Here is a 22523-nt window from a genome sequence, read left to right as displayed (position 1 = left end):
GGATTTGTGTACCTGCACAGGAAGGCGTGTGCCCCGCCCCGCCCCGCTCAGCTCATGGAGCAGCCGCGGGGCCGGGGCCGGGGCCGGAGCCGGAGCCGAGGGGCGGGACCAGGCTCCCCGCGGGTACGCCCCCTCCCCGCGCGGGACGTGGCCGCCCCTCCCCCACCGCCCGCAGCCTTGCCCCGAGCCCTGCGCGCAGGCCCCGGCCTGACCTGCACCTCGGCTTCCGGCGGCCACTCGGTGTTGATGAGCAAGTCGTAGAGGATATTCTCCTCTCCGCCCGCCGCCGCCACCTCCTCCTCCCCCTCTTCGCCGCCTCCGGCGGCAGCCATACTGCCCGGCCCCGCTCCTGCTACGGCGGCCGCGAGCGAACAGAACGCTTACTTCACGCTCCTCCGCGGAAGGCGGGGCGCCTTCCACGTGGCCCAGGGAGGGAGGAAGATCCCTTCTGCGCTCAGGGGGCAGGGTTTGCACCTGCGCCAAATCAGTGGCCCAAGTTGTGCTGAGATCGGAGGAAGCCAGAGTGAGCTCATAAAGCGAAAGAGCAGCTACGTAAGGGTAATGCTGCGAGTAGATTGAACTAAGACCGTGGACGCTAGAAAGCTGTCAAGATCTAAAAGAAAACTCCAGTGGTGCTATGTCACGTCTGGCCTTTTCTGTTTCGGCGGTGCCGGACTCGTGTTTTGTCCATGTCCAAACGGCCTCGTTTTATTAGGTCATAGCAAAAAATATATATATAATTGAGAAGGCCAGGACCTCTCCACTGTGCTGCAGTTTGTCTTCAAGGTTCAGGTATCCAGGGTGCAGCCGTATTGGTCTAGAGGGAAAAGCAATCCAGACTTGTAGTAGAGATGACATCTTTTATTAAACCAAGATTTTTGCCAAAAAAAAAAATGTAGAAAAAACAAAGATTTGGGGTTTTTTGCAAAAATCTTGTTGGTCTAATAAAAGATGTCATCTCTACTACATGGCTGGATTGCTTTTTCCTCTAGACCAGTATGGCTGCAACCTGGATACCTGACATATGGAAGATACCAAATTGTAGCCAATTTAAAAAAAATGAAATCTTCATAATTTCCCAAGTAGGAAGCAACTGTGACCACCTGCAACCTGAGATACTGCTCCTGCTTTCCTCCAAAGTAATTTGCATCATAACACAGCCTCACAGGATCCAAGAGATGTTTCACCACTTAAGAACTGCGTGCTCAGAGGTGCTTTCCATTGACTCCTGTCAAATCCTGTCCCATAAAATATGAACTGTCATTTCTACCCAAGAGAACTGTTACAGTTTTTTCTGTGATGCCTGATGAAAGGTGTTTGTGCCCAAAAGCTTGCAATGAAAGATTTTTTTGGGAAAAAATCTTATTTGTCCAATAAAAGATAGCACCTCTACCATGAGCCCAGATTGCTTCTTCCAAGATTAGGGAACTAGAAGAAATGGATGAGAAACTGCACACACACGCGGGTGCATAGTTAAAGTCGTCATCATACACACACGCACTCAACATCCTCCTGATGCACACTGCAGTTATCTCACACACACACACACACACACACTCCTCATGCTCACAGAGGTTTGCAGTAAAATGCACAAGGTCTGCAGCACTTTTCTCCTTTGGAGCCACAAGTCCCAATCCCAGTAGCTCTACAAGGGCATCCAGGCCACAAGAGCAGTCGCAGCAAATCCAACAGCCTTGCTAGTGCTGCCCCCGGTCAGAAGGCTCCTTGCAGCAGGCTCTGCCCAATTTTTGGAACTCACAGCTAATTCTAGAGGCTCGTACAGCTCCGGCGGGAGCCCTGCCTGTGAGCTGAACAGGAAGTGAGGAAGCTTGTGTGAAAGAAAACACTTGAGGAGTCCTTCCGTGCCATGTCTCGTTTCTATTTAGAACCCCGCTACCGTTCACACCATATGAGAGAGGAAACAAAGGCACCACGCTGCACGCTTGAAAACCTTTAGAAATATACCCCTTGCACAATTCCAGGATAAAATACCACGGTCAAGAAATGATGCAGGTTTCTGTTCAGGCCCAAAGTGTTCCTTGGGCCTGGGCATCCCTTCTCCCAGTGCCACCAGGCACTTCCTTCCACGCGGCATTGCTCTGACTCCTCGGCCCTGGGCATGTCCTGTGTGGATCCCAGGCGGCACCAAGGGAGAAAAAAAAACAGTGTCTAGTTCTCCTGGCTGTGGAGGGAACCAACCCCCCTCCCGGCTACAACTGCCAAAGCTTAAAAAAATAAATACGCAGCAGCCTCTTTTCACAATAGTAGGAGCCAAATGGATGGTATTTTAGAGAGGCTCCTGTATCCCCGGGGTGGGATGGGGTCAGCCCAAGATCCAAGGGGAGCAGGGGGGGATGTCACGCTTTCGGTGCAACTTGGGCTCCAGCTTCTGGACGAACCCGGCCGCTGGAACACCGGAACCACCGAGTTGCGGGCGCAGGGCAGCCCGGGCGGATAAAGCTGGGGACAGGTTCGCGGTTGCGCGCTGCCACGGGTCGGGGTTCGTGTGTGGCGCCATCATGGCAGCGTTCTCCGGTACGTGGGACTGGGCCGGGCAGGGCTGGGGCGGGGGAAAGGAGTGAGAAGTGCAGATTAGTGGGGCGGGGGGCGTCTCGCCGTATGGCTGCAATAACCCGGGCCCGTAAGGGCCCCCCGGGAGCAGCCCGAGCGCGGGGCCTGCCGAGCGGTGACGTAGAGGCGCCCCTCCCCCGCGGGCCCTGTGTGACAAGGCGCCTGCAGCTGGTGCTTCCGCCTCGGCCGGCTCCCGAGCACCCCCTGACGCGGCTCGGGCAGTTTCAGGGGCTCTGGGAAGGGCTTTCGTGCGCCCTCCTCGCCCCCGGGCAGATGGCCAGACTGTTTTCAACCTTCTCCGCACTTCGGGGTCGTTGTGTAGTTCAGGCAGCGGCGGGCACAGGGCAGGAGTGGCTGGCTGTTGCTGCAGCTCCTTGTCACAGCACCTGCCCAGTCGTGCCCTGCATGCGGTGGGACTAGGGGTGCCAAGTTTGACTGAAGTTATTCTGGGAGACTGGTTCCCCCCCCCCCCCATTTATATCACTTTCTTAAAATATTCTATTAAAATCTGCTGGATTGCTTTCAGTATCACCTGGAAATGTATGCAGATTCCAGCCAGTTCATGGATTCTGATACTGGAAAAGGCTTAGTGTGTCTGTCCCTACTGCTATATTTGCACTCTGATTGGCTGCCTCAGCAGCCAGTCGGAGTGCTCTGGACAGAGACACATGACGGAGCGCCAGCATGACAGCAGGGACTGAGTGGCCCTTCTTGGAGGCAGAGGGAGACAGCAGGGACTGGAGTGCTGCCATGACAGAGCAGTGGAGGCAAGGCCCGGCTGTTTCTTGGAGGCAGAGGAAGTACGGGGTGGTGGCCATGCCCCGCCTTACGTAGCAGAGCACCGCCATAACAGGAGGAATGGGCTGGAGCTAGTGGACAGGCCAGCAGTGCTGGCCTTGGCTCCCCCGCTCTGCTGCTTGGAGCCAGGGGCTGGAGCTCCCTCCTTCCTCCCAAACAACAGCTGGTAGGGAGGGTGACTTGGTGGGGGGGAGAGAAAGGGAGGGGAGCAGGGTGACCAGTGGCTGTGTCCTGCTGCAACTACCACTGCAGTGACAGGCCTGGCCTGAAACAGGGGGGGCCTGGCCCCGGCCCTGGCCCAGACTCAAGGCAGGAGGAAGGAACTGGATGTAGGCCTCTGTCCCTGCCCCCCCTTCCCTCATCATTTTTGACAGGCAATATGCTAGTTCATATATAGTAAGGCCTGAAGGGACCTTGGAAGTTCATCAGGTCCAGCCCCTTGCACCAAGCAGGAAAGACAGCTGGGGTCAGGTGACCCCAGCCAGATGCCTGTCTAGTTTCCTCTTGAAGATTTCCAGAGTAGGTGATTGTACCACCTCTGGAGGTAGCTTATTCCACAGCTTATTCCATGTCAGTAGTGAAGTAGTTTTTCTTAATGTTGAGCCTGAAACGGTCTTCTTGGAGTTTGTGACCGTTACTCCTAGTTTTTCCCAAGGGTGTCCTGGTGAATAGTTGTTCACTGAGCCCTTAATGTATGCCTCTGCTGTAATAGTAATTTTCTACTAAGTCCCCTCTCAGCCTTCTTTTTTTTCAGGCTGAAGAGGCCAAGATCCCTCAGGATTTTCTCGTATGCCAATCGGGGAGGGTTGGCAACCCTAGGTGAAACACAGGCCTGTGCCTGGGCAGGGTAACAGGAGCTCTCTGCTGAGGTGTGCAGCTCACCAGCAGCACAAATTCTTAGTGCTGCGACTCCTTACAGTTTTAGGTCTTTAGGTCCCATATCTAGAGAAGAGGTCAGAGAGCTTTCTCCTGTGTTGTGTGTGTTTTGGGGCATCCTAGGTCATGGTGACTTCTGGGTCACAAAGAAATGGCTGCAATGTTAGTCAAAGAATCAAATGAAAAATAAGCAAGAAGCTTCAAATACGCATGTGTTCAGTTGATAGATTAGCTGGAAGAAACCATTCAGGAGAGACCCACCCATGGTGCTGTAAGGCTACTCTCATTCTAGAGATTGCCCTGTTGGAGCTGGATGAGATAGTACTATTAACTCGTTACACTGACTGTACACATTGCAGTACCACATGCTTATGTGTTTGCTTGGGTCCTGCATGGTAGAATCAGGGAAATCCATTGTCAAAACTGCGCAGTCTTCCCTGACACAACACAAGGACATAATGCCCTAACCTGCCACAGGTAAAGCAGGGGACCATGGTGGCCAGTGTCCTGCTGCTGTAAAGGTTTTTAATGCACGTTCAAGATCCCAGGAAGAAGGCCGTGCCTGTCTGCTGTAGAAGAAGGCAAAAAAAAAATAAAATCCCTGTAGTCAATACCAAGCTAACAGTAGGACCAGGGGTTGGCAAAATATAGCAGGGTGGATCCGGCCCCAGCAGTTCCTTCGGTCCTGCCCAGCCCAGGCCAGGATGTCCAACGGTGCTCGACATGTCTGCTGAGATCGGAAGGAGCATCAGTGCCCAACACAGGCTGCAGGGCAGGACCTGATGCTGGGCACCTCTGGACAGGGGCCCAGCAGAACTGGCTGCGTTCTCAGAGCTGCTGCTCCCAATCACCCCTTCTGCCTGGTGTCTCTGCTACAGCCCCCATTGTGTGGCTCCCACCCAGCATTTGCCACTCAATGTAACCCGCAGGGCCCTGCCTAGCCTGTATTCTCCCTCCCTGCGGCCCAGGCTCTCCACTGCTCCCCACTTTGGTTGTGGCTTTGCCACCTACCTAGCCCCGACCCACTGCCAAGCTCCTGGTTCTACTCAGCCCTTTATCATCCCCAGTGCAGAGCTATGATCCACTGCCTGCAGAACCAGCACCTGTCACAGGGGCACGCAGGTAGGAGCGTGCGGGATTGTGGCTCTGTCCTGAGCTCCAGCTGGTATGGTGGCACAGATGGGCAGGGAGCAGGGCAGGCACATGGGGCCGAGGCTGGGATCCCAGACTAAGTAGTAGCAGCCTGTGGAACCCAAACAGTAAGCAGTGATTTCATGGCTGATGGGACTGGGCTTCAGGGGCTGAAGGACCCTAGAGCCTACAGAATGCAAGGGGTTCCTGCCAGCTCTGCAGTCCCAGAGGGGGCTTGGCTCTTTCTGCAGGCACCCTGACTCCTGACATTCCATGGAGCAAAGCTTTAGCCCATCCTGAACAGTGCCTGGAGAGATACCTAAGCGGGTGCCATTTTCAGCCCCTGGGCATGATTGGAAGGAGCCAGGGATGGTAACAAAAGGGCTAAGTGGAAGCAGAAGCTTGGCAGTGGGTCAGGGTTTGGGAGACACCAGAGCCACCACCAAGGTAGGGTGCAGCGGAGGCACTGGGCTTCAGGGAGACAGTGCAGGCTGGGCAGGGCTGTGCAGGTCACATTGGGTGGGAAGTGCCGGTAGGAGCTGCACAGTGGGGGCCATGCTGGAGACTGCACATTGGGGTCAATTGGGAGAAGCAGCTTCATGAATGCAGCTGGTTGCTGCTGGGCACCTGTCCTGCAATCTTGGTGTCTGTGGGGCAGTTGGCCTGGGCCCGTATTGGGGGGACTAGCATCCAGCCAGGAAGATGAAATGACACCACTTAGGGATTTTTGGTTAGCTATTGCTGCCAAGGCAGGGGTGTCATGGATGGAAATTCTGACTGAGCACACAGCAGCTCACCAAAACTCCCTATGTGGCCTGCAGGCCCAAATAATTGCCCACCCCTGGTAAGACTAACCTGAACAGTCCTTCCTGACCTGAAGTCTGGTGATCTGTTAGAACCTGCACAGAGGGGCAAGACTCTCTAGGTAGGAACAGCCTCTGAGTTGAAGTTTCTCGGGCACAGCCAACATCCAGTGCTTTTAAGGAAGGCTTAAAAAATATTCCTAACACGTGTAGTAGCATGGGGAAAGGAAGACCTATTCTCTTGTCTTTATGGCAGCCATTCAGGTATTTGAAGGCTGCTATCATGTCTCTATATTAAGCACCTTTTCTTCAAGCTGAACGTGCCTGTTTTCTTCAGTCTCTCCTCAGGTGACGTGCCTTTCAAGCCCTTTCTTGATCATTCTCATTGCCTGCCTCTGGACTCTCTCTAACTTCTTCATATACTTTTTAAAATGTGGACCACAAAACTGCACACAATACTCTAGACAAGGCCTAACCAGTGCAGAGTGGAGAGGCACTCTCACCACTTCCGTCTTGCATTTAATGCTTTCATTGACACATCCCAAAGCTATATTTGCCTTTTGTGCAGCTGCATCGCACTGCAGATTCATAGCAAGTATGTGCTTCACCAAGACTCTTTTCGTTAGTACTGCCATCCAGCCAGGTGTCACCCATTTTGTATTTTTATTTTTTGATTATTATTCCCGAAGTGTAGCACCCTGCACTTGTCAGCATTGAACTTCATCCTGTTGGCTTTAGCCCATTTTGCCAGTCTGTCAAGATCTTTCTGGATTGTGCTTCCATCCACCAGTGTCTTCACAATCCTTTCCAGTTTCATTTATCTCCAAGTTCTTCAAACCTGAATATATCGCATACTGAATTGAAGTAACTGATAGACTTAGTTATTTTGTGCCAGTAGCATGGAAGTAGAAGCAAAAGTAGAAGCTGAGGGTATTTTATTTAACTCTAGGATGCAAGACACAAGAATTGTTTCTTTTTGAGCACTAAAAAGTATGAGAACGGTATTATCCCTTCTGATGACCTGAATCTAAGAAGATGTTGGGAAATACTCTCTTATTCAAATATCACTGCACAATGGTGTTAAGCGTAGTTAGAGATAGATAGTATTTAAAATATAGGTAGCATTGAGAGGAGGGAGCATTTGGGGCTGTTTGAACATCAAAGTTGGTGTAGTGCAAGGTCTGATTATCCTTAGTTTCAGTGTAGAGAACTCTTACCTGCTGGTTTTCAGTCTTAGAAAGTTTAGGCGTTTATGTCTACAGGATTTGGCCTAGGGCAGCTCTCTGCATTGTGGTCCAGGAGCCGAAATGTCATGCTGACAGCATAATACAATCAGCTGGCTTGGTTAGGGTCCTGGCTCCCATTTCCGCTGCTGAGCAATAGGAGCAAATGCTGCAGCTGGCAAAGGGAAGAGAGCTTAATTCATCCATCAATTTACAATATTAATATGACAGTATTCTTCAGAGCATTGATGTTTGTGCAAGCTATGATTTCTGGGTCCTAACAGCAGAACTGAATTCTTTGAAATCCTCTGTAGCAGAGCTAGAAGGGACTGAAAGCTATAGTAAAGAATCTCTTTCAGTTGGCTATTTGGTGTTTGTAAACTGACTGTAACTGTGTCTTTGAGTTTGTGATGAGGAGAGTTAGGAGGTAAAAGGAACAGAGTAAAGACTGTGTGTTAGGGAAACTTTTGCTTTATGTGGATGGGCTTAAAAAACTGCTTGGGATGGAAGACTGAATACAGCACTTATTTTCACTAAATCAGTGCTCTGTAAACATTTGTATGCTTTAGGTATTCTTTAGTAGCAGCACTCCTAGTCTGGCATCCTGGCACTTCCAGTGCCTGCCAAAGTGAGACTCGGGGTTCTTGTATGATATACTGCTGATTTTTTCCTTTTCCTCTGTAGGGAACAAGGAAGCCTCTTTCTTTTTTTCTTGAGATGCTTTATTGGACTTAGTGTCTGAATTTTCTATATGGTTAGTCCAATAAATCAAAAGAATCCTCTTGGTCTTCTCCTATTCCTTTTACCATCATGGCTATAACAACACTCACATCAGCCCTCCACCCATACTTGTTCTCTTGGGAAATTTAATTAAATGTCAGTTGTGGATAAAATTAACATTTTAAGAGTAGGGAGAGCTGAACTCTGCATTTCAGTATGGAGTTTCATTGGATGTGCAAATACATCTCCGTCACTGGGAAGAATCTGAGCAATTGGTGCTCATACTCTTACCATGCTGTTCATTCACCTGACTCCTCTTCTGTTGTTATGTCTGCATTCACCAGAAGCTATCAATGTGCAGAAACAGAACAGACAGACAAAAATGTACCCATAAAATGTTTTGTTTTGCAACCAACTGGGGAGCTGGCATTTAGAAACAATAATTTTAAACTGTGTTGAGGTTTCTAATATATATTTGTTTGTTTTCCTACAGAGATGGGTGTTATGCCAGAAATAGCTCAAGCTGTAGAAGAGATGGACTGGCTGTAAGTATAAGCACTTAAGGGGCATGTCTATGTGTGCAGTTAATGGGAAGCAATAAACTCCAGAGCTTTTTGCTCCCAGGCATGCCGTTTAAATGTGTGTCCGGAACTGCAGCATGTTGAGCCAGGTTGGAGGCCTGGGGGGTCAGTCTGCCAACCTGGGAGTGTTTCCCTCCCGGCCCCCTTCCCAGCTCAACAATGTGTTGTGGAGGGGCTGGCTGGAGCATGAGGGGGTTCCAGTGCAGGGCTAGCTGACAGGCAGCCCCTGCACTGTAGCACCCTTGTGCCCCAGCCAGCCAGGCCAGTGTCTATGCATGTGCTGCTGCAAAGTAAAAAAAACAAACAAACAAAAAACCCCCAAAACCTCTATGGCAGGACAGTACTTGTATTTACAAGTACTATCCTGCTGCAGAGTTGATTAGTTTACTGCAGCTTAACAGGGGCTCATGTATAAACAGGTAACATTTACTGCAGCGCTAATTAGCTACCCACAGTAAAAATCTCATGTAGATGTGCCTGAGTTAAGGTTTTCTGTTAACTTTCTTTTCCCTTATGTATTAATGTATAACTCAACTTTCCAAAATACCAGTTTCTGTATTTGTTTGAAAGCAGAGATGCATATCCAGCCCTTTATCCATGGTAAGACTTAACTCCTTACCATGTGTGACTGAAAAAGCCAACAAATAAGTGTAGACCTAGTCAAGTCTGGAAATTCAAAGCAAGATTTTGATTGTAGCTTGTATCTTGGTTCCTGGTCTTTAAAAAGCTCTGTGCACTCAGCTTCATTGCATTTATGATCAGCTTCTTAAACCAGTAGTATGATTTAACCACTACAGAAAGTGGTTTCCAAGCTGTAGTTTGTGAATTTCTGATGTTTCATAGAGTATTTTATGGATTGTCTCATTCTGCTGCCAAAAAGTTGTCTGGTTTCATGAGTTTGGTTTGTCCCTGCTTCCCAATACTAATTGAGTTATTCACAACTAAACTGATCAGTTAAATACTTCATTTCAACATCTGCTTTAAATCAAAGTTAAGAATGTTATCTGTAGAGATCCCATAGAATACATCTCTTGAATACATTTCTTGCCTATATAAACAGAAATGCGGTCATTTGTTTATCTGGTATGTATGCTTCGGGATATTGGCTAAACTGTTGTTATGATCTACGTTTACTTTAAATAGTAATTCAGAATTCTGTCACATACAATAGACTAGCTCTTTAGCCTATGGCATTGTTTGAGTTTTAATCTAAAGTGTTTTTTTCCTTTGCTAGTCTCCCCACAGATATTCAAGCTGAGTCTATCCCCTTAATTCTAGGAGGTGGCGATGTCCTTATGGTACGTATGCTAATAGTTATTGTTTAAGACGTATGGGCTTTGTTTCTGACATTTTAAATTAAGTGTTCACAAATTAGGTTGTTCAAGGCTTAGTTTGGAGCAAGTTTTGTGAAATTTTAGTCACTGCATTTGTAACTGTTTCCAGAATGTACTATACAAGAGTGTTTTACTGAAACAAGATGTAACTGCCTTGAATTTATTAATGCATTGGTCTATTTTTATTAAAAATCAATAATGATATAGTATAAATTAATTATCGCAGTCCTGGAACCAAGAGTTCTAGTTTTTTGTATGTCTTTTTATCTCAGTACTCTCACTTAATGTTAAACAGGTAAGGGCCAGTTACATCATTAGTTATGTTGGCTTTTTATTGTCAAATGGGCATCAAAGATACAGGTTTGTACTGTATGAGTTCTTAGAAACCTAAAGAAAAAATAAAAATAACTAATATTGCAGTTGATTTCTAATACACCTATAGTCTCTTTCTCTGGGGTTTCCTCTTGTAAGTGTTCAAATTGACCTTTAAATTAGTCGAGAGCAAGATTGTAAATTGTTTTAAATGTGTACAATTTTAAATGACTTGGAGGAGTAAGTTCTCATTTAGATGGCAAGATAGCACAGTTATTTCTAGTAAGTTAAATTGTTTTTTTTACAGTTCATCTGTGTGGTCCCTTCTGAAAGGCTATGATGTACAAATCTACTGTAGTTTTCATCCCTTAGAATTCCAGAACATCCCATGAACTACATTCAGATGGTACATTAATAATGAAAAGTTGCCACCTCTGGTGGAGAGTGGAAGATGAACGAAAAAAAATATTCAGTGTGCTGGGTTAAAGTGGCAGGAAAAAATACAGCAACAATCAAGCATCCTCTGATGAAGGAATCTTTCTGTTGACTATTGCCCCTCAGCCTGGAGCTTTCTCAGCTGCACATTGCAGTTATGTTTGCTTTCTATCATAGTGGGTCTGCATAGCAGCGAGCAGTGCCGAGCTGTACCTTGTACATCACCAAGGAAAGCTGGAACTGACTTCCATTCAGGCCCAATGGCTGATGTGTAGGGAAACCTGTTCATCCAGGTTTGTCTATATGGATGCAACCCAGAGAACTTAGAACATTCAAATGGGAAAGAAAAAGGATGAGATAATCACAGAACCCAAAAGACGTAGGGGAACTGCAAGGGATTCACAGACACCATAGCCAGAATAGAATCACAGAACAGTTTTAGGCCAAGTTTTTTAACTGAAGGACCAGACAATAAAGGAGAAAACTAACTGAACAAAAGGAAGAGTGACTATAAGGTACAGAGGAAACTCAGATCACATTTGTAAATTATTTAAAATTGATGCAACTTTCAAATTAACACACTGAAACATTTAAAGTATGTAAATGAGGCCTTACCTGGCTATCTTGCAAAGTGAGTTGCTTGTGCTCTTCATCCTTGCAATCCTTTATGGATGGCTATAGCAGTGCTATTTTATTGACCTGCTGTAGGCAGATATAGTAAAGGCAAAAGTAAAATGTAAAGTATAGTAGAATTTTAAATGTTGCTCTTTAACTGCTGTAATTTAAATTCTAAAACATGTTGAATTTGTTTCCAACATAGGCTGCAGAAACAGGGAGTGGAAAGACTGGTGTAAGTATTGTATTTAATTAATGTATTTAAAAAAAAAAAAAAAGCAATAAGGGGAAGAGGGTCTGTATGCACGCAGTTCTAATGATAAATACAATGGCTTACTCCAAACACCTGATTCTAAAAAATTTCATAACATAAAATATAAGTATAAAAATGTGGAAATAAAATAACTTTGTTTTAGGCTTTCAGCATTCCAGTTATCCAGATTGTTTATGAAACACTGAAGGACCAGCAAGAAGGCAAGAAGGGGAAAGCAACCATCAAAACTGGTGGGGCTGGTAAGTCTTTGTACTTAAGGTTGTAATTTTTTATAAAATTAGGAATGCCATTGGACTAACGTACAAAACTTGGAACTGAACATTTAAAAAAATCTTTAACATAATATTGCTTCAGTTTTAAATAGATTTTGGATTTTAAATGTTTATGAAAAGGGATGTTTTATACAGTATGTGGATAGTTAAAGAGGTGATTGGAGCTGTTGCAGTAGCTTTCAGATTCCAGTTAAAATTGGAGTCTGTTGTATGGTGATGCTTTTGCATGGCATCTAATGCAGAGATGCTTTAGTTAGCTGCATGTGTGTTTAGCTTTGGAAAGAAAAGCAGTATAGTTATACTAGGGACCTAAAGTCCCTTCTAGACATGCTCTTAATATAGGCGATGCACTTCTTTGCCTTAGAATTGTTTCTATATATTGGTATGATTAACTTAAAAAGCTGAAAATCTTGGTTTCTTTAGGTTTCAGGAATATGCGACTATAGGTACAGGCATGCATACATTTGGAGCCATTTTAAAGGGGGAATTTTTCAATAGGGAGATGCTGATTGGGATTGCACAGTGGCTCTTCAATTCTAACAGTTATGTGCACAGGCCAGGAGAAATACAAATGGAGAAAAACTGTTCCAGGTTGAACCCTGGATAAAACAGTATTAAAGTGAAGCTTATTGGATACATGAAATATTGTTCCTAGCTTGTGCGTACACGATTGTTAGAATGGAACAGCTGCTGCACATTTTGAAGAAAGAGTTTCCTCTTCCATTTTGAAATGTCTCCACATGGATGTATGCGTCTCCATGTTGTTGTCTTCTGAAAGATGCATTAAAATAAATAGCATTCTAGTCAATAGCTTAATTCAGTACAAATTGTCTCCAAACAAATACAGATTATATAAGAGTAATCGTTGCGAATGTCTTGCTTTCAAAATATCTTGAGAACACTTGTATTTTCCTTAATACTAAACTCATCTAGTGTGATCATGTACCATAGACTGTACAGCCCCTAGTTGCTTGAAGCGTAATTTGATACAAAATCCAGAACATTATGTTCTAGATGTCCTCTGAAGGCTTACTCATGTTCCCAGCTTTAAAGTTACCCTTATATCTGAAATTAGGCCTGCCAGCTTAACTCAGTCTTGAAACCTTTCATTTCCTACAATGTGTATCCAAAATATTTATCATATTACATGTTGCTTGCAACTCATGTGGATTCTTAACTTCAGCTGTTCTTATTTTATTGGTTTAATGTCCTTTTCCTGCTATCTCTTTTAAATAGTGCTCAACAAATGGCAAATGAACCCATATGATAGAGGTTCAGCTTTTGGTAAGTTATCTTAAAACTGTTATGTGAGTAATAAATTTGAATCTTTATAATGTAATGTGTAAATATAGGGGCTTAGTTCTGAGTACTGTTCAACAGTGTTGACTACTTACATGAGAGATTTGTAGGGTCTTAACCAGTCTCATCCAGTCTTGGCACTGGGACTAAAGTGTCATCTGTGTGTATGTGGCTTATTTATTGAAAACTATTTGTTCTCAATACAAATTTTTTGTAAATACATGGAAGAGCATCAGTTTTGCACAGTTAGGCCCCTGGCAGACATTACGTTTATCACCCTATTAATGAGTTGAGTGATGAATTTTGACATAAATTACTTGAATGTATGTTCTCACCAAATGAAAATGGCAAATGAGCTGCAAAAGTGGCAAAATAACCTCAGAGAGATTATTTCTTAAATGTAGAATGTCTTTGTAGTTCGTTTATATAGTGCTTCAGTTTCAGTTATGGCATATTACACATCAGGTGGTATGGCTTCCTTGGGTTCTCCAGTATCCCCGGGATACACTGCTTCATCTTCTCACCCCGCACCAGGGTTGTCAAACACAACTTAAAGCTGCCTGTAGACAGCAGCAGAGGGTGGGGCATGCTCTTCACTCTAGTGAAATCAGCAAATGATGCAGCCCTGGCTGCTGTCACCAGTCAGGGGCTGAAATCACAGTGCCTGCAGTCCCAGTAATAGGTACTGTGGTATTAACTTGCTTTATATATTGCATTTTTTACATAAGGTACAATCACTTTATATTCCAGTATTTACCTCCCCTAGAGATTATGCCAGATATTGGTTTGGTATAACTTTAAACTGATCTCTGTGTTCTTAAAGCCATGCTTAACATGGAATGCTTTTGAAAAAAGGACTATGACAGAATTCTGTATGCCTAGGAATACGTTGTTGGTATAAACAGTGTTTCCGGCAGAATTCTTCTAGAAAGGAGTGTTAACAAATGTTTAATCTTGCTTTTCTATAAATGTTGGTGCAAAATTGGGTGAACTTGCAATTAGACATACACTGATACATTGGTCTGTTATTGGATCAGTACCGATTTTATAAAGCAAACTGGCTGTATCAGATATCAGGCCGATAATTTGGCCAATAAATGTCTGTGCTGCATGCAACTGCAGCGCAGTACTCGGACAGCAAGGAACAAAGCCAGCAGTGTGGAGAGCTGCCTCTAGGTGGTACATCGGGTGTGGGGGGGAGGTGAGGAGCAGATCAACACTCCCTGCAGAGAAGGAGGGGGTGGAGCTGTGGCTCTTGGTGGGGAGGGAGGTGGCTTCTGCCTCTGCTTGCAGCCCGGGGGGTCAGAGCAGGCTGCAGTCGCAGTGTGAGCCAGGGCTCTTTTTGGTGGGAGCTGGGCTCAGAGTGGGTGCCAGTGGCACTGGGAAGATGCTGCATCCACCCCAGATTTCACCACCGCACCGCTGTCAGTGCCACAGCCACCCAATGCCGCCCTGGCTGTTCCTGGCACATGGGTGGGGGTGGGGGTAGGGATGGAACATTAAGCTGGTGCTGCACTGGATTGCTGGCAGCAGCGCTGGGAGTGAAGCAGCGACAACTTGGGGTGGATGTAGCATCCTCCCAGCGCCACCAGTGCCTCCTCCGAGTCCCAGCTGCAGCCTGTCCCATCCTGCACAGATCTGGGGGACAACGCCCCCCCCCCCCATGCCCTCCTGATGCCCTCCTGGGGTGCAAACAGTAGCGGGAGATGCCCTTCCCATAAGCCGCAGCTCCAACCACCTTCCCACCCCACCCCACCTGTGCAGTGTCTGTCCCCTCCCTCACCACAGGGGATGTTGATTTGCACAACACCAGACATACCAGCTGGAGGCAGCTGCATCAGAAATTGGATCTATATCGGCTGATATGCTTCCTTAAATATCAGCTATCAGTATCAGCCCCAAAAATTTGTATCGGTGCACCCCTACTTGCAATGAAACCTTTCCAAAGATGAATATTGTCATTGTTAATTATTTTTCTTCCACATCCTTGAAGCTGTATGCATACTTGTACCTTTCCAGATCTGCACTCCATTGTGCAAAGTGGTGGTAAACTGTGCTTATTTTAAATGTCATTAGAAGAGAAATCTAGTTCAAACACTGAAGGAACAGACATTAAGTATGCAATCATAAAAAAAGTAGGGCTGGAAGGATGCTCAGAGTATCATTTAGCCAGCCCCCTACACAAGGCAGGTTCATTCCTGTCTAAACCATCCTAGACAAATTTTGTCTAATCTCTTCTTAAACTTTTCAAATAATGCTCTCTCACAACTAGCAGGCACAATGCCCAAAACATCAATAATGGCTTAACTTGCCACAGGTAAAAGCAGGGGAGCAAGGGCATCATCAGTGTCCTGCCACTCCAAAGGCAAAAAGGAGTGTTAAAATATGCTGATAAGATTTGAGAAAGAGGACCTCACTGCATTGAAGCTTTGCTTCTTCCTCCAGCTGTTGAACTGCCCTCCCCAGTTTTCACCTGCTCTGGGCCGCAGAGTTCTTCTCCATGGTTATTCACCTTTTATTTGGTAGCAACAAAGGATGAAATTGGATTCAAACTGGGTCAGAATTTTTACAGGTACACTATTAAGACGCACATTTTTTGGATGACTACCCTTAAAATATTTTGTTTTGTTCAGCAATTGGTTCTGATGGTCTCTGTTGCCAAAGTAGAGAAGTAAAGGAATGGCATGGGTGCAGAGCAACCAGAGGAGTGACTAAAGGTAAGCATAACATTCTAATTAATCTGTTTTAGAAAAGTTTAACTTTCTGACATATAGATAATTGACTTTGTCAACCTTGTTTTTCTTTTGTTAGTTTTAACTTGTCTATAGTCAGAAAAGTCTTTGAGCAGAAGCTAACTTTTTATATATTTTTGTTTTTTTAAACTCTCTTAAAAAAGGAAAAACTTTATTTTCCCTCCTCAAATAAGCAAATTTAACCATTTTAACTGAGCTTGAATCAGAATGTTTCATATGTACTTACTCTTCTTAATTCTTTTAGGAAAATACTATTACGAAGTATCCTGTCACGATCAGGGCTTGTGCAGAATTGGTTTCTCCACCATGCAGGCTTCATTAGATTTAGGTGAGTTAACTCTTAATAAGAAAACTCTGACACCCAGCTGGCCTGCAGCAGTCACTGCAATGGAGGACTGCTACAGTCTTGTTGCAGCCTTGCAAACAGGAAGGCTGCCTGAGGAGTAAACTCTGCTCCTCTGTTTTTCATTTCAATAAGGGGCTAGGAGTGTTTAATGCAAATGAGCTAAGACCAGAAACAAAGCATTGTTCTGCTATCTAAGGCATGGTGTTAGAGTAGAAGAGGACTCTAAAGATTGTGTGGGATTGAGTATTGCATGGTGTGATAGTAATACAACAGTTTTGAGAGAGACACAGTATAGCCAATGGTAAATGGAAAAGTATGAACTATGACCTTCAACCCAGATTAAAACTGTTTATGTTGCTTTGATTCTAGGCACTGACAAATACGGCTTTGGGTTTGGTGGAACTGGAAAGAAGTCTCATAACAAACAATTTGACAGTTATGGTGAGGTGAGTTTCAGTTGCTTATTGCAGGGGCTTTCAAACTTTTTTTTAACAAGTGTACCCTTTCTGCCTCAAAGTTTCAGCTCATGTACCCCTTTTATATTAAAATTATTTGGGGGAACTGAGCACACGCGTGCACCACCCCTAGCAGGTAAGTCTTTGGGGAAGGAGTAAGGGCTGTGGGGGGCGGGGTAGATTGAGGGTCTCACAGTGAGGGACAGAGTGGAGCACAGATGGGGGCTGGGGTGAATGGGGCCCTGGCCGGGCTGGGTCATGGAACAGTCGGAGCCTGGGTGGCTTGTCCAAGGGCGCAGGGGGACTCCAGCTGCTGTGCACACCCCGACAGGCCCAGAGGGCGCATGGCCACCTGATCTGTGTGGGGCAGAGGCAGTTGCCACTGCGTGCTGGGCTTTATTGCTGCAGCTGTCCCAGGAGCAGTGTGATGGCTGTGCTGTGCCCCCTGCCTGCCCAGCAGTGGACTCATGTGACATCGTACCAGTCCTGGGGCAACTACAGCAATGCACAAAGCCCAGCCCACAGTGCCCCCCAGGCCTCCACCGGGGTGTGTGCAGCAGCAGGAACACCCTCCCGCCCCCTCCGGTACCTCCTACAATCTTTTTAAGTACTCCTAGGGCAGGGGTCAGCAACCCCTGGCAAGCATGCCGAGCATGGCATGCAAAGCCATTTTGCTCAGCACACCACTGCCAGCCTGGGCACTAAGCAGCTGCTGCCAGCCACAGAGCTCAGACTGCTCCCAGCAGGCAGCTGGGAGGCTGCAAGCCATGCCGGATGCAGACCAGGCTCCATGGGCTGGCTGCAGCCGGGAGGCTGCAAACAGCTGCTCTGGGCTCTGACATGTTGGCACTCTGGCACCTTCCAAGGTAGACATTGTGGTTTTTTTCTGCACTCCGGCCAAAAAATGTTGCCTACCCCTACCCTAAGGGTACACGTACCCCCAATTGACAACCATTGACTTATTTCGCATTTCGCATCCATTACATTTCTAGTTTTTAGAAATAAAGTTCTTGTATGTTGGCTCTATGCTGAGCCGTATATTGCTAATCTTAGAGAGTGAGACATAAACTGAACTTAAATCCTACAGGTACTTACACAAACCAACATTTACATTGGTTAACTAAACAGATTAGCCACCATCTAAATCTTCTGCCTAAACGTAGCAATAGAGAAATATGTTTGGGATGGGGAAGAATAAACTTTGCCTCTTATCTGTGTGTGAGAGTTCAGGGGTCTTGGACTAGTTCTGAGCCATTTTTTTTTTTTTTTTTTTTCCCCCCCCCAGTGTTGGCATGTGACTTTATATGATACCAGCCTGTCCGTATACCTTATATCCATGCCAAAGAGAGTTTTGTATCCCAATGAGCAGTAGTTAATGTGAAACAAACCCTTTATTGAATGAGTCAAAAAAGTAATCCTTGTCAGAATACTCAGTTGGATACCAGTAAATTGAAGTTGGTCAGGCCTAGCTTTTTTTCCGTTTAACTACTCAGTTTAGAATTAAATTTTATGGGGTTTTTATCAGAGCTTTTTGTTTCCTGAATCCTGACAACAACAAAAAATCTTCAAAATTAAGTAGCCTTTTTTTTTTTAATTCCAGACAGCTTCAAATTTTGATTGCCCAGCTGAATTCCTGTAACTCGAACAAAAACACAACTTGAATAATTATCTTATATGGTATTGGTCAACTGTTCAAACCTTAAACTTCACAGCTTATAAGATGTAGTCACTTTTTGATTACTAATATTGAAGCACTTCATAATATTCCAAGCTTTACTAACTAGTGGTTACATTTAAGAGCTGATCAGTGCAGTTCCTTACTGGGTACATAGAGCAGCATCTTCAAGTGTGAGAGCATAGCTCTGTTATCCGATGTTAAAGGTTAGGTTTGTGAAATAAATCTGAACTACAGTGCATTTCTAGTCATCACAGTCTTTCCAGATAAATTAACCAATACTTTTTTGTGTGTTTATGATCAAATTTTATGGTATAAAATCATTATCTTATGTTTTTAAATACATTAAGATGCCAGCTTTTTCAGCTCTGGAATAATTTGGAGAGTACATATTTGTCGTGACAGGAAATAGTTTTAAAATAGAACTGAAAATAATACAGCCCAATTTTCTGAAGATACCAATACAATTAGGAAAAGGGGTCAAATAAACTATAAAAATCAATAGAATGTAAGCACTGACTTCTTTTAGGACTGTTTCAAATGAATCATATTTGCACAGTCTGTCTTCTCTTTATAGGAATTCACCATGCATGATACAATTGGATGCTATCTAGATCTAGATAAAGGGCAAATAAAGTTTTCCAAAAATGGTAAGTTCTTTCCTTTCCTTTTTGAAAATTATAATTCATTGTACATTTCATTCAGGTTTTTTTTTCTTTAAACTTTATTTTCAGGAAAAGACCTTGGCCTTGCATTTGAAATCCCACCACATGTAAGGAACCAAGCACTCTTTGCATCCTGTGTTTTGAAGGTAATTTTAAATGTCACAATACATATTGGTCTGAGGGTTGTTCTAGGCTTTCTTAACATGTTATATTTCATAACTGTTTTTATATATCACACTTGCATACTTGCCTTCATCAGGTAAGATCCAGGGGGGGTGCAGCGGGTGGCTGTACCCCCTTTTGCATTGGACTATGCTACAGGTGCCTCTAGGGACTTCCGTAGGCCCTTAAAAGGAAGTGAAGATTCTTCTCCCTTTCTCCTGTCTCCCACCTGGTACAGTTGTTTTCCCCAGTGTCTCAGGGCAAGGGTTGTACGAGAGCTGTTTCTGTCTATCACGGTCGGGTTGCTTACAGGATGGATTCAGCTGGAGACAAGGAAAGGAGAAGTAGGGATAGGTAGGGGGGATCCTCTTTCCTGGATCTGCTCTGGGAGTAAAATGTTGCAGGTTGGGGATTACCCTCCTGCTCTACTGTTGCCATTGTCTCCATCCTTAGATGAGCCCAACTGCAGTGCATCTTGGTTGGGATGGGCAAGAGCAGCTCTGGTGCAATCCCAGCCCCCTGAACAATGGGGGAAGCAACAGCAAGCTGGGGGGAGTAGCAAGGGATGAGAGGGGGGATTTTCACTTACTTTAGGCAGTTTTAAAAAGTGCCTGGAGGTTTTTGAGGGTGGTTTGCTCACATTGGTGGGGAAGGAAGCAAGTAGCTAGTAGGGCTGTGTGAAGCTTCAGTCACTGATTCGATTTGGTGGAGATTCGGCCTGATTTGATTTTTTTTTTCTACATGCCTCAAGGTACCAAGTGGCTTGCAAATGCTGAGATGGTGGGGCGGATGGAGCATCCCACAGGAGCATGGGGGTGATCCCCAGCATGCTTGGCAGCAGACCCGGAAGTAGACCAGAAGCACTGCCAGTCCACTTCTGGGTCCCCCAGGGAATGCATGCCCCCCGCACCTGCCCAACTGGTGCCTCCTAGATCTGGGGGGTCCCCCTGCGCACTTGGCGGCAGACCTGGAAGTGGATTGGACGTACTTACGGTCCACCTCTGGGTTTACCGCCAAGTACACGGAGGAGAGGCCCCCTCACACTCCTGTGGGATGCTCCATCTGCCACATCATTGCAGCGTTCATGAGCTGTGCCTGGTACCTTGAGGTATGTAGAAAAAACATTTAAAGCTGTGTCTGTGGCCAAATCACTGATTCTCTGAATTGGCACTGAATCTTCAGATTCGGCCAAATCTGATCGGGGACAGTGATCTGAATCAAAGAATCGAATCGCTGTCCCCCCATTCAGGCTAAATCTGAATTGAATATGGCCTGTTTCGCACACCCCTTCTAGCTGGGGGTGCAACCATCCCTGCATTGTGGATTGCTGTTCTTGCATCCCTCCCCACCCCTATCCCTTTGGGAAATCCTGGATATACCTCTGATCTCCATTATTGTAGTTTCTTTTTTTGTAATCTTGCATCATAGCTACCTAAAATTTGCTGAAGTAGTCTACCTCAAGTGGTGGCTTTTCTCATGTAGAAGAACCAAGTTTGCAACTGTATTATATTAAGTACATAAAATGCAAACTTGTACAATGGTACAACATTAAAATTGAAAATGGGCAGAAGAGAATAAAATACAGAAGCACTTTTGTCCATCTGTTGAACTGTTAGGATGTGACGAAATGAGAAAGCAGTTGATAGAAAATGCCTTTTATATGAAGCAAGTGGTCTAGCAAAACTAACAATTTTTAACTCTTGAGTTTTCCCTTTCAGCTATGTTCACAATCCTACTGTTACAACAGATCTATTAATAAATTAATCTTCAATTATTTTCCATTTACAGACAACATGCTTTTAAATCTTTGATTAACTACTCAAAAGTGATTAAAGAAGTGGTTCCAGTACTGTTAAAATTAACATTTCATTAGTTGGGCAAAAATGTTCAATTTCATACATCCTTAATTAGAACTGGAGTGTTTTTAATAGAGAAGGATTTTAAACACAGGGCTGAAAGGTACTCTAAAACTATCTATTCTAAGCTCCTGTTCAGAAACGAAGTAAAACTAATAGTATTTTGCTGCAGGACAGAACACAGTCATAGTCTCCCAGTTCTTGTCAGTGTCAAAATTACTAAACCACACTCCCAGAATATGAGGGTCATATTCACAAAAGGTGCAGATAAACAGAAATAATCTGATAACAGTGCTTATGGCTCATTTTTAGGGAAACGTATGTAAAAAGATGAATAAGCTTTACTGCTTGATAAACAGCTGAACTAATTTTTTTATCCAATTCTAGTTGTTTGTTTGAGACATTTTAACAAAAAAAAGATCTTGTTTGAAGTTACCACTACTTTCTGAAGTGACTTAGGTGTATATGCATGTTTTGTTTTTAGAATGCTGAACTGAAATTCAATTTTGGTGAAGACGAATTCAAATTTCCACCAAAAGATGGTTTTATTGGTCTTTGCAAAGCTCCTGATGGTGATGTGGTAAAATCCCAGCACACAGGTAGATTTTGAAGCTTTAATATTAGGATTTCCGGACTATCAGAGTCTATTCAGAGGCTGAATAGAAGTTTTCTGTGGTTTTTTGTATGAGTACATTGCACTGGTATAACTGGTCCCAATTTTTAAATTGCTGGGGACTGTTCAATGAATTCTGTAGGAGCAAAGTTAAAGCATCTTAGGGAAAAATCTCACTTGCTGTTAATGTAGTCATAATTGCATATAAGCCAGGGCTGCTCAACTGGCAGCCCACAGGGCAGATGCAGCCTGGAAAAAGTTCACATCTGGCCCATGGGCCTCTGCTCCTGCTGCTGCCAGGATCTCTGGCTCCCATCCTCTCTAGCTTCTACTTGCTGGCCCCACAGTGGGAGGTGGGACAGGTTGGCCTAGAAAGGTGGGTGTTGGGGTTGTGGGGGTGCACACTGTTCACAGTGAGAGAATGCTACCCAAAATTTGGACAGCTTTCACATAAGCTAACATTTATGGCAAGTTGGCTGTGTATAGGGAAAATATTGAGGAATGGGCCTTTTTAACTTAAAAGGCATCAATTGCTGAAAAGCAAACCTGTTAATTATTAAGTGTTCCACTGAAGAGAAAACCAACTCCTCATTTATATGACTTTATGAAGAGTTGTCATTCCTGATTTATTTTTAAAAATTGAGCTCAAATGTGAGGTAAACATTTCTGTGTCTACCTGCTATAGTTGATAGTATTAATAGTGTTAATATGGCTTTGAAAATGTACCTTTCAAAAGGGCATTTTAACAACCATA

The 22523-nt window shown here is 44.8% G+C and overlaps 2 protein-coding genes across 2 annotated transcripts in view; one reads left to right on the top strand and one right to left on the bottom strand.

The window, feature by feature from the left end:
* The window catches only part of NBAS (neuroblastoma amplified sequence), a 364123-nt gene extending 363776 nt beyond the window's left edge, over positions 1-347 (bottom strand). Inside the window, exon 1 of the mRNA XM_019538135.1 lies at positions 213-347. Within this exon, the coding sequence (XP_019393680.1) occupies positions 213-332 (120 nt within the window). The 5' untranslated portion in view covers positions 333-347. The remainder of the gene's footprint in view (positions 1-212) is intronic.
* Positions 348-2504: 2157 nt separating this feature from the next.
* DDX1 (DEAD-box helicase 1) overlaps positions 2505-22523 on the top strand; it is a 33317-nt gene continuing 13298 nt past the window's right edge. Inside the window, exons 1-12 of the mRNA XM_019537386.1 lie at positions 2505-2535; positions 8616-8667; positions 9938-10001; positions 11605-11634; positions 11816-11912; positions 13182-13229; positions 15878-15961; positions 16242-16325; positions 16713-16789; positions 19051-19123; positions 19208-19284; positions 21641-21755. Of these exons, the coding sequence (XP_019392931.1) occupies positions 2520-2535; positions 8616-8667; positions 9938-10001; positions 11605-11634; positions 11816-11912; positions 13182-13229; positions 15878-15961; positions 16242-16325; positions 16713-16789; positions 19051-19123; positions 19208-19284; positions 21641-21755 (817 nt within the window). The 5' untranslated portion in view covers positions 2505-2519. The remainder of the gene's footprint in view (positions 2536-8615; positions 8668-9937; positions 10002-11604; positions 11635-11815; positions 11913-13181; positions 13230-15877; positions 15962-16241; positions 16326-16712; positions 16790-19050; positions 19124-19207; positions 19285-21640; positions 21756-22523) is intronic.

This window comes from Crocodylus porosus, unplaced genomic scaffold, assembly GCF_001723895.1.
Source record: "Crocodylus porosus isolate Cpor-Errol unplaced genomic scaffold, CroPor_comp1, whole genome shotgun sequence".
Classification (NCBI taxonomy): Eukaryota; Metazoa; Chordata; order Crocodylia; family Crocodylidae; genus Crocodylus; species Crocodylus porosus.
Note: the sequence above shows the minus strand (reverse complement) of the source record. Positions and strands in the feature narration are given on the sequence as shown.